Here is a 13,822-nt window from a genome sequence, read left to right on the forward strand (position 1 = left end):
TTATGTACTGAAAGGAAAATAAAATTTAAAATGCAAATACGAATGCACTAATAAAAAATGAAATCGAATAAAAAAAAATGTTTAGTTGAGAAATTATAGAGATTAAGAAAACAGAAAGATCGACAATAGCAGCTAAGAAGAAAATATAGATGAATGTAATCACGAAAGTTTGTATCATTGTCTCTTTCTTTATGGATGGTTCTCAGCTCTCACTATTCTCACATATGAAGGTTCATGAGAACACGCGACAATACTTAACAATTTCATCATTTTTGCTATATCTACTCATTCGTTGCATTTCACTTAGATTTTCACTTGTTTATACATGAATCTAATGTATAGATTATTTCATATTCAATATTCATTTTCAACATTTATATATGATTTATTAAAATTTTTTACGTCACAAAATTTTCAATTTAATAAAATTTAATTTCATTTTATTAATTTAATGAAATTAATACAATTAAATAATATTTTAATATATTTGTTATTTTCGTATTATTATTTGAAATATCAAATTATGTATAGTTTCGTATAACATATTCTGTGAATTATTCTGTGAAATATTTTTTTAACTACATATATTTAAATTATTGAATTTAATGTAAATTGCATCTTTATAATTGGAATATTATTTGATATATTTAATTGATATATATTTACAAGCATATTATATTTATTTTAATTAGATATTTTAAATATTATATATGCAAACATATAGAATTGAATAAAAAAAAATATTGTTAATTTATATATTCGATTATACATTTATTTAAATATAAATAGATCAAAAGAAATATTTTTTAATATTTTTATATTTCCATATAATATTAAAATTAAAATCTAAATTTTCTTGTTTGAATTGTAAAATCTTAATATTTTTATTAATAAATTTTATTTTTTAAATTATTAAATATTATTAATTAAACTTTAAAAATATATAGTATGATTATACTATATATATAATAATATATAGTATAATCATTTAATTATAACATATTAATACAATTAAACAATATTATATATAAAAATGAATAAAAATAAATTTTTCAATGAAATTCATTAAAATTACACTATTAACAAATTTTTGAAAATAAATATTAATGTAAAATAATATATTATATATTGTATATTTAAAATAATATTAATTACTGCACTAATAATAATATATATAATAATAATAATTATGCTTAATTATGCAATTATGTTTATAATTATGCAATAGAAATTATAGCAATCTATTTGTAACACAAAAAAAGTATATAAATAAGTAGTATATAGATACATATAAGATATCCTATGCAACTAAAAATATTTATATGAGTCGAGGTCGAGCATTATTAATGATTAAAAGTAAAAGTAAATGTTGCACTGAGATATCGTGTAAAATTTATAATTATAATTATATAATTAAATTAATTATATAAATTATTTATATAATTATTATTCAATTTCATTTTTGTTTAGCAATTATATTTTTTTTAAATTTGTTGAATTTGCTAAAAATATTTTAATAATAATTTTAAACATTAATTATAATAATACATTTTTTTTATTATTAGTGATGTCTGTTTTTTAGAAATATTAATATCTTATATTATAATATTATTATATTATAGTATATTCTAATTATATTATAATATTTTATTTTAACATCAATAAAATAATAACATAAATTTTTATATAATATATAAATAAATATATTATCAATCTAATTTAAAAATTTTATAATAATCATCTAAAATTGAAGAATATAAAATTAAGAAGAATAAAAAAAAAGCTGATATATTACAATTTATTATATTATTACTAATAATAATAATTAATAAGTTTTCGTACCTTTTCTTTTCATTTAAATATCTAATTAATTATTATCATTAACTTAAATATTTTTGTATATTTGTATATATTATATATTAATTATTTTATATATATTAATATATTTATATATATAATAATTTATATATATAATAATATATTTATAATATTTATATATTTTTTAAATTTTTATTAATAGAAATATTTTTTTTATTACAATTTTGAATTTTTAAGTAAAATTTTTAATATTATAAAATAATAATTGGATTAATATTATTATTAAAATATTATTAAAATAACTAGACGAATATTATTATTTTATGTCACTAAAACAAAAACACTCACTAAAACAATTTGATAAATATATTTTTGTATAAATATTATTATAGAAAATATATTTTATTATTATATAAGTATATTCCAAAAAATAATTTAAAATATTAAAAAAAAGCAATAAAAATATTTTTGAAATTTATTATTTTTTTATTTAAGAAAACTATGATGCAGATATAGCTTTAATTGAAAATTTTGTTTCTAATATTAAAATATATATTTTTATTATAAGAATGCTATATATAAATTTATTCAGAAATTCAAAAAAAAAATCTGTAAATAAATATAGAATCTTATACATTATTTTCAGTATGTGTATTATTTTTAAAAAAAATCTTTTGTATCACTTTTTAATCAAGTTTAAATTGAAAAAAATTATTAAAAATTATGTGAATTAATAATGAAAATATAAAATTATAATTTCAAGTTTATTTATTAAATTTCTAATTCAATTACTTTTGTTCGTCATTCATACAATCATTTTTGATCAAATTTTTTAATTTTTATTGTTATAAAAAAATTAATAGAATTCTAAAATTTTCCGAAAATTCAATAAATACAATATGATAGATATTAAATTTTCAAAGCAAGTTATAATAAGTATTTTTTTGACATGATGCATTTTGTTATAGGTATAGGAGTGGTTCTGGTAACGGTAAGCGCTGTAGCGTGGCGAGTGACCAGTCGAGAAAATTGCAGCAGTTTCTTTGGTTTCACGGGAATCTCAAGCAGAATCCCGCCAGCGAGGCCAATCCATCCATACGCTGCCATGATTTATCCGGAATTCCAATTTAGAACGCCACCTCCGAGTTATCAGGTGATTAAAAATTTTAAAAATATTGTTTACTTATTTAGTTTTCATATTTGATTTATGATATTTATATATAAAATACGTTCAACATGAATATTTTCAATTTATTTATGCTTTTGTATTTCATACATTTGTATTTCATAAATATTATTACATTTTTTCTTAACATCTCACTTGAATTATTTTTCATAATAATTTACTAATTAGAATTATCGATTGACAAGTTATAAATTATTTTTTTTTATAATTTTTCAATTTTATAATAATATATAATAATAACAATATTACTTTGAATTTATAAAATTTATAAAATTTTATTTTCCATCTATATTTTTTTTCTAAAAATTTTATTCTAAATGGTTAATTATATCTAAGAATTTAATTCATCCATATTAAATCATCTAAAATCATTACCAAATCAATCATTTTATAATTTCAACATTGAAAATTTTTTTGAACTATGACAATATCAACTATGAATATAAAAGTATGATATAAAAATAATATGGTTTATTTATTGAGTGTTTCTATCTTTTAATTTTTTTTTAACTAATTTTTGATCTTCATAGAGAAATTAATAAAATATATTTATAATTCTGATTTAAATATTTATAATATTTCATTTGGTGAAATAAAAAGGGCATATTATGATTTGTTTTAATTCATAAACTAGCAATGCACAGTTTAATTGATTCATAAAAATAATGAATATGAAAACAAAGTTTATTTGACAGAATGCAATTTTGGACACGTTTTGTAAAAATATGTATATTCTTTTAATATAAAAAGTTAATATAAAAAAAATATCATATATTTATAATTACATTTTTTTTATATTCAATTTTTAATTATTTTGAATATTTTAAAAAATAAAAATAATTAATACATTATAATAAAATTTTGATTATTATTGATATTTGATTATCTGAACGATATCGAATAATAGAAAAACAACAAATATTTTAAATATAGAATATCTTTTTATAAAATAACATTTTTTTCAAGTCAAAAGAAATTGAGAAAATAAATTAGAAAAAAGCAAAAAAAGCAAAAATGATTGAATATTTATGTAATAATTATGCAATAATTACAATTTTTCATATTAAAGGCAGTCACAATTTTAGTCATTAATTTATTGATTTTTCTATAATTAATTATTTGAATAATGGACTGTTTTAAAAATTTTATTTAAAATTTCATATAATATTAATGATCAACAAACCATTTCCTTTTAATGTACAAGTAAAAAAATTTAAACTAAATCTCTATAATTTCAGGCAAGCATGCAAGAATATAGACTTAGACTGCTCCTTTTGGATCGATTGCAGCCAACAACATCTTCACCTCCACCAACTTACAGATCGAATGCTGGAAGCATTGTGAATCCTGGCACGATTAGAGAAAGCAGACCGCCGAGCTATTGCACTAGATCGAATGTTGCATCAAATACGAATGTCACGCCATCGAAAAAGGATGCGAATCTCGTTAGAATCGTTCAAACTGAATCGGAACCAGTAATTTTGAACGGCGATCAAACGCCTCCAGTAGCTGCTGTTGAGGTGCTCGCACATCTCTGATTTATTTTCGTTTTGATTATCGTTTTGTAATTACGATTTGTTACTGTCGCAAAAATATTGTCGCGATTAAAGATAAAATTATAATCAATAATTTTATAAAATTTATGAATCACATCGTGCAATATAAGTATTAGGTTATTCCATAAGAAATAGAATTTTAAAAATCATTTTTCTTAAAATATAATAATATTTATTATGTATATTCTTTTATGAACTATTGTTTTTAATAACTTTTTAAATATTGAAGAATTTTTTTTCAAATAAATGTTTCATTATATAAATTTTATAGAAATATAGTTTCAAAAGAATTTATATTTATAATATTTCTGGCATTTGAAGTATTAGGTTGAACGAAGTTTTTATTAAATATATTAAATTATTCTTTAAAAGTTAAATAATATAACTAATTTGTTTTAATTTTTAATAATGTCTTAATATTTATTAATTTTTTCTATAAAAACAATTTCATGATTTACTTAAATTAGAAATAATTTCGTACAAATAACATATTGACTTTTTTATAACTTTTATAACTTCTTTATATCATTAAACGATTTTGATAATTTTGATTTTGAATAATTTAAATAGATGATTTTTAAAAATCAAATAAATATATGGGAAATTATTTTTTAATTTAATTTTTTAATATTGACAAAATATTAATAATAATTAATTATATTAAATATTGCAATTTTTTGATTCGATTAGAAATATTTATAATAAATTATTTTATTTTCTATCAATAAGATTTAAATAAGATTAGAATAAACTTATTTTTATAATAAAAACATACATATTTAATACATATGTTTCCCATGAATTGAATTCGTATTGTTTTTGTCGAATATTATCGTAATTATTGAATATTATTGTATCATATTATCATATATAATTATTTGTTTTGAAAACAATCTTTATGATATATTAATTTCTTAATACAGTTTATTTTTTTTTATTCAATTCAATTTGTTTTTCCTAAATAATTATATAATACATAAACATTTTTTTATAATTATTCTAAGATATGTATATATTATTTTAGACATTACATATTTCATATCTGCACAACATTCTTTTCAAACTTCTTACAAATATTTATTATTATTTCTATACTTATTTCTATAATTATAAAAATTTATAAATTATAAATATCAAGTAAATATTTTATTAACAGATTTTTTCTCTATAGATTGTTAATTATTAAAGAAAATATAAGAAACTAAAAAAGTTTTATTATTTATAATATATATAAATAAATTATAAATAAAATTGTAAAAATAAAAACATAATTATTCTGAAGAAAATACTAAACGAAAATATAAAAATTTTCTGTTCAACCTAATATCTTGTATCAAATTGAACAAATATTAAAATTTATATATTATAAAAGATAATATCAAATTAAAATTTCCAATATTTCAAATGATATAAATTATCCGAAATAATAAGCGTAAATCTTATTTCAATAACCACATAAAAAATAAATCTAAATTTATAATAACTTTAGGACAATTAAAAATATATAATATATAAAATATATATAATAAAAATACATAATAATGTTAGTACAATTAATTTCGTTTATATTTATGTATAAAAATATATTCATATTTATGTATAAAAAATTAATTTTATAAATTAATTTTAAATTAAAAGTTCTAATATTTTTAATCACATTATATCTCTTTAAATTTGATAATATAACTTATGGAATGACTTAATATAATATTAATATGTTCATTTTCATTCGTCTTCTCAAATTTACTTTTAATAAAATAATTTCGATTTATATTTTAAATGGAATAAATCTTTATGGATAATAAAAATTAAAACTGTCTAGTTGCCAACTAACTTTCTCTAATAAAGAGAAAAGAAATTTATTTAAATATAAAATAACAAAATATTTAATAATATTGTACATACCTCATTGAATGAGTCAAATTATCTGGTATAAATAAAACTAGTTCTTATTAAAGACTTATTAAAGAAAGGAGTCAGGATCAAAAAGCTTCAAAAATCTTTTAGTTTAAAACAATCACAATGTAATAAATAATTTCTATAATAAAAATTCACAATTAAAATAATTAAAATACGATAATTTCGTAATAATTTTAGAAGTATTTTGCTAAATAATAATATTAAAACTTTTTTCAAAAAAAATCATAAATATAATGATAAGTCAGAGATTTGTGTAAACAAATGATAGATAAAGAAAATTTTTTAAAAATTATTTTATAAAAAAATAATACACGATCACATTCTTAAAAATTATTTCGAAACAACTCAAATTATTCCATGATAGTTACTCATTTTATTTCGTGATAATTGTTTATTATTTATGTATTTATTATTTTAAGTTATTAATTTTGTTTTAGTACATTACAATAGATATTTTGATGTCCAAATTTAATAAATTAATTATAAAAATTAACTTTTGCCTTAAGAAAAAAATATATAACAAACTAATGATTCAATATAATTAACTTTAATGATCAATTTTATCACTGTCATATTATCGATATCATACTAAAAACTTTTAATATCAAAAAATAATAATATCATAAAATAAATATTTCATAATAATCAATTTTAGATAAAAGAAACTGTCGTTCCTGATAATTTTTTTTAATTTTTTCAAACTATTAAAAAACATTAACTCAAAAAAAAAAAAATCAACTTGTACAACAATATTTCTATCCGATAATTTTAAATTCTAAAATAAAGTATTATTTTAAGATCATTTATTTTTATTTTTAATATTAATTAATCATTCGTAATAATGTATGCAATCATCCAAAATTAATACAAAAAATGAAACAAGTAAATGCTTTTCTGAAACTAAAATCCTTGTTCATTCCACTATATTAATTTTAATTTTAATTTTCTTTCTCTTAATTATAATTTAGATCTTCGATTTTTATTGCCTTTTTTATTCTCTTTCTTTAATAATTAACTTGGATATCTGTTTTAAAATCAAGTGAAAAAATATTATTATAATCTATTTTCTGAATTTTCTCTACATATGTAATATATTTTCATGAGAGTACTTATAATAAATTAAATAATAAATAATATAACTTTCACGAGTCGAATAACTACAAAATAAAAATTAATTCATAAAAAATTCATAGGAAATAATAAATATGCAATTATTTTTTTTAATTTAAAAATTTTAAAAAATTCTTTTGTTGTTTTCTTATTCCATAAAATATAACTTAATCTAATTGTTTTATATAGAATAATTAAATTTAAGTGGATTATATTTTATGAAGTATATGAAGAGATTTAAAAAAATAATTAAGTTTAAATGAGCTATATTTTATAAAATAAAAAATGTTGGCTTTATCGTTTCCTATTTATACATTTAAATTTCTTAAAGACAATTTATTATTTATTTAAATTTATCAAAATTTGTTTACTCAATCTATCCAAATAATCCTGCTATAGCTAGATAGATAATAGATTATAAATGACAATTCGTCTTATTACTAATTTTGTTAATAAGTAAAATTACAGTATCTATTAGATAATTTGTTTTGTTTACTTTTGATAACTTGAATCGTAAAATGAGGTATAAATTTTGCATTGCGCAGCTAATAAAGTCGCATCATCTATATTTAATAAATTATTACTTGCCATTATAAAACTAACAATTATGAAAAATTAATAAACTTGTGATCATAAAATTGATACGAATTGAATATCAAAATAAACGAATATTTGAACGAATTTTTACAATATGAAATTTGTTTTCTGCAAATTTGTATTGAAAATGTTAATTTTTTCGATTTCTCATGATTGAATAGAAGAAAAGAAAGTAATTTTAAACAGAAAAGAGAAATATAAATATAAATGTTTATTTGTGAGTTTTTGCAATTGATAACAAATAATTAGAAAATATTTAAAATCGAAAGATTTTAAAATATTATATAAATATCGAATAAATGTGTTTCATTGCACAAATATTTTTGATGTTTTGAGCTGCGAATATTACTTTGATATTCGTTATAATGTAATGTATTTCATTAAATACAATATGTGCATATCTGAATGAAAAATCATTCGTTCATTTGAAATTATTAAAAAAAAGAAAACTGTAATGATTTTAAAAATATTTATTCTGTAAAAAGCCAATATTTTTGGGATTATTGGCGCTTGTATATATAACAATATAACAATATAAAATTATATGATATTTTTTCGATTTTAGATTTGTAAAATATTCGCGCGTAATATATAGATATTATGTATATTAAGAAAGAATACAAATGATGAAACGTGTTGTACTCTCTTAATGTGCCGGTAAAAACTTCTAAGGTCTTCCTTTTGTTACAACTATTCATACTAGATTTTTAAGAAAAAGAAATCGAAGATTCGAAGAAGTTATACATTACCGTGTATAAGCTTGTGATGTACTTGGAAATACTAATTAAAAATTGCATTATATTTCATATTTTTAAAAAAAACTACAATGTATTATAGAATAGTTTGAAGTTACAAATTTTGTTCAATTTATAATAAATATTATATAATAATATTTAATAACGATAAAATAGCTTTTCGATTATTTTTATTTTTTATTTTTTTTTTATCGTTTAAGATGATTTTTAAATTTATGTATTTTCCAAGTTATTTTATATATAAATAATTACATTAATAAAAAATATAAAGTTACATGAATTTATCAATTTACCAATAAATATGGCATGCAAGAATAATAACAAGTAAAGCAGCTTTAAAAACAACTATGTTGTCACAAGCTTTAATGACATAAAGTAATATTTACTGATTGCTTTATTATTGCGACTTGTATTGACGAAGTATCGTTAAAAGTCGAAAAGATAAAAAAATCTTGTGAGTTATATACAATAATATATACATATTTTTGTAATTATAATTTAATGAAAACAAGTATTACATCCGTTATAATATTGTCGGTTTTTATATACAGTAATAAAAATATTTTATTAATGATCTATAATGTTATAGCTCCTTAATATCTCATTCTATTTAAATTTTCAATTTTAAAAAATTTTTAAAATTAAATAATATTTGAATAAAAATTTATGAATTCTTCCAAAAATTATATAACTTAAGATAAAAAAAAATTATAATTCGTTTATTAATTTAATAATTTTTTTCCTTATTTTTTTCCGTAGTACAATTTTAATTCAATCTGTTTCATTACATTGAATAATTATAAATTTATATAAAAAAATAAAAAAATAATTGTAATATATGCAAACAATTTTTAATAATTACATAAATTATCTAATATTAATTTTTTTCAAGAAAATATTTTTTTCATGAGTTATATTCATAACATATCTTTATTATATTATTAAATTTTATTTTTGTTATAAAAATATTTTTAAAACGTTCCAAAATTTTATTTAATTTTTATTTAACATTTCTATTTAATTAATTAAAAATATATTCAAGACTAGAAAAATTATTATATTTTATCTAGTAGATATAAATATTAGAAATATTGTTCCTGTATAATCATATATAAATATATATATAAATTTAAATTATATTATATTATTAATTGCTGTATACATAATACCGACAAAATTAATAATAATAAATAGAATACTAAATATATAAATAGTAAATGTAGAAGAAATAAATAGAAAGGCAAGAATTTTGAAAGGCGGCCTTAACCAAACTCGCAATGATTCGTGATATAAGAATAGTTAAACTAAAAATCATCCATCGAATAATTATATTGTTCCTTAACATTATTGTAGAGCAATTTGTATATATACAAATATATTTATCTGATTTATTTGATTTTCTTCGTGATTATGTATTTCCATATCTTTACAATTGTTTTTAATTTTATATTTAGAAACATTTTTGCTATCATACATATAGTATAATTCAATTATTTATAATTCCTTATTATAAAAAAACAACAATTAATAACATATAAACAAATAATATAAATCACAATTTTTTTTATGATTTTTTTTTGTAGCAATATTTCTCAATTTATAATTCATTCGTAGAGTATATTCATTTTTAGTATATTCATTTTTATAATTCATTTTTAGAGTAAATAATTTTAATATTTAGATATTATAAAATTTTTATTTTATTGCATAATTTTGTTGATAATAAAAAGAAAATATATAATCTATATAATATTAAAATACCATATCTATTTAAAAATAATATCTAATTTTAATATTTGAATAATATTTGAATGCTTTCAACAATTAATAATTTTTTTAAATATTCGGTATTAATATTATTCCATTCTTCCTTTAATTATTCAATATATTATAATGTTTCAATATTTCTTTTAAAGTTATTGCAGTTTTTTTAATTCTATGTTTCAATTTGTCTCATAAGTTCTTAATAAAATTGAAATTTAGATATAATAATTTTTAGATATTTATTATAAAAAATGTTTCTACACAATATATATTTTATGTTTTAAATGATGTTATTTTTATATAATAAAACTTCTGATATTTTAAATAATAAAAAGATTATCCGGTCTTAATATAATGACTGTTCAGTCATATATATAATAAATTTTTGCATGATAAAATAATTATTTATTCTTATGATCATTATTGTTAAGGACAAAAGTTAAAATAAAAGCGGTTAGACAGCTTGGATTTTATTTTCAATAGTCTAACAATAATTTATAAGCGAGTATAATTCTCTAATACTTTCCAGATCCTTAATTTAAAGAAATATAGCAATAACGGCCATTTCTGAAGTCACTTACATGCCTACACTGTCTGATAACAGATTATCATGGAATATACAAAAATATTTATTCCTCACGCGCTGCGATATGAATTCGCGAGGATCTATTCGAAATCGCTCTTCAACACAATTATTGGTTCTTTTAACTCACTCTTAGTTTGCATTTAAATAGAGAATAATAATTAGAAGAGAAACTAAAATCCATGCTTTATCGGACATATATGTATATGAACTTTTTTCATCGTTTTGATGTCTAGAATCCATCCTTCAAAGATGTCCTATATGTTTATTAATATCCTATATGTATATATATATATATATATATATATATATATATATATATATATATATATATATACATACAGATATATATATATATTATTTTAAAAATTATAATATATATATATTATTTTAAAAATTATAATATATTTTTTTTTACATGTTAAAGTATAATAAAGTATAAATACAATGATTATATATAATGATGCAAGATAGTTGAAGAAGGACAAAAAGTTATTTCATGAAGTCATCCAATATCACTCATACCTGAAACTGGTATTCAACACTTTGAGAATATGACATGAATTAAATTCGCGATTCACGATGATCTTTAATTCCGGTAATATCGTCATAATAACCTAACGAAATATATTTTTTCACAATGATTTCGAAATTCTCGCGTAATACGAACAATTTCATGGATTCCTGTTCTGAATTACGCAATGAAACTTGCGCAAATGCTTGAACTCATAGAAATCGTCAGTAACTATAATCGAGATTTCATCGACGAGAATGTTTCGCGTGTTCGATTCTATAATACGTGGTTTACACGAGGGATTGATTGATTCATCATACTTCGATGAATTTTCTGTCTCCTTTGACTGCGTTAATTAAATAATGAGTTCGTTATTTACAACTTTATTGTAAATCTGTAAATTTAAGCATTGAAAATTCATTTTCTAAGATCGTTACGAATAATGAATGATCAGAGAATATATCAGAGAATATAGAATCGACGGTTCAGTTACCATGAAGGACATTTTACAAATAATTAGCAAGATGTTGGATACGTCTATGAATATTATATATATCCATAAATCTTATTGATTATATTGAAATACATATTCTTGAAACTATTATAGAAATCGCAATGAACCTCTTTATCCGTGGTGTTTGCAACATGCAATTCGATGCGTTCTTGATTAGATATATATATATATATATAAGATGTATGTAGAAGTTAATTCATATAATTATTAATTGTTATATTTTCTTTATGATGAATGGACTAGTGCGGTGATACTAAATGTGGTATATATGAGAACTGAATCTCTCACAATGTTACAATGATAGGTGATCATGTCCGAAGATGTGTTCAAACATGGTGCGTAATTACATAGAAACTATCTATTGTTGTATCCGATGGTCAGAAAATCCGTTTTCAGTTCAATTGAAAAGATCACAATTTCCCGATGGGACATGATAAAGTAATATCATGATTAGTGCCCGACTCGCAAGTTAAAAGAAAATTCCTCGAATAAGAATGATAGTTGTCCTTGAGTCAATCGTATCTCGAATATATATATATATCCTTGGGATCGGACTCTACCAGGCTGAAGTCTAAAATATATAATTATAAATGATTGATTAAACTTTTCTCAAAAACAGCAATGTTTTCAAATCATTACTTTTTTAGATTAGCAATCGATAATAATAGGATTTCCATACGAGAAATTTCTCCGAATAAATTGTTTATAAATTTCGCGAGCATGCTTATGAGGTATGAGCAACAAAAGATATGAAGTAAAAAAATATTAAATTTTAATCTATATATATAATATTGATAATTTTGATTATATTCTAAATATGATGTTTATTAAAATATTTATTTATTTTAATTTTGTGATTTTAAAAAAATAGAAAAGATAAATTATACTATAATAATCATAATTTTAATATATTAATGAAAATTTGAAGTACTCATATTTTTGATAATGATATAACAAAAAAAAGAAAAATAGTAAATTAGTAGAAATATGAGATATTTAATTAATAGCAATTTAATTAAAATTTTTTAAAGATTTTAAAGACAAATAAGAAATATATTTTCTATTATATTAATTATCGATCTATTATAATTGTATAGATCCAAAAAACACAATTACGTATGTGATTATTGCAATAAAATTATTAAGATAAATATTTAAGATTTATTATATTTGATACTATCTATTATGTTTATATTTTTATAAAAAAATTTTTTTATTAGTATTTTAATATAATTTCATAACATATTTTCATTTCATTATTTCATTATTCATATATTTTCTCAATAATCATATTAAATTTATGTATATTTATATTTATATATTTACGTTTGTACGTTCGTATTTATAACTCAATTTTTTCTTTATTTAGAAATCAAAAGTTTTATAAAATTCATAATATTCATATTTATGCATATTCTATATGAAATTTTTTAAACTTTTTGGTTTAATTTTTTTATTTGTTATTATTTTAAACTTTCAATAACAATGAATAAAATCTTCTATAT

At 18.4% G+C, this 13,822-nt stretch overlaps 1 protein-coding gene across 1 annotated transcript in view; it reads left to right on the forward strand.

Moving 5' to 3' along the window:
- Positions 1 to 4,736, forward strand: part of LOC100578332 — a 105,269-nt gene extending 100,533 nt beyond the window's left edge. Inside the window, exons 5-6 of the mRNA XM_026443792.1 lie at positions 2,787 to 2,971; positions 4,243 to 4,736. Coding sequence (XP_026299577.1) covers positions 2,787 to 2,971; positions 4,243 to 4,542 — 485 coding nt within the window. The 3' untranslated portion in view covers positions 4,543 to 4,736. The remainder of the gene's footprint in view (positions 1 to 2,786; positions 2,972 to 4,242) is intronic.
- The last annotated feature ends 9,086 nt before the right edge of the window (positions 4,737 to 13,822 follow it).

This window comes from Apis mellifera, linkage group LG11, assembly GCF_003254395.2.
Source record: "Apis mellifera strain DH4 linkage group LG11, Amel_HAv3.1, whole genome shotgun sequence".
In the NCBI taxonomy this organism is placed as follows: domain Eukaryota; kingdom Metazoa; phylum Arthropoda; class Insecta; order Hymenoptera; family Apidae; genus Apis; species Apis mellifera.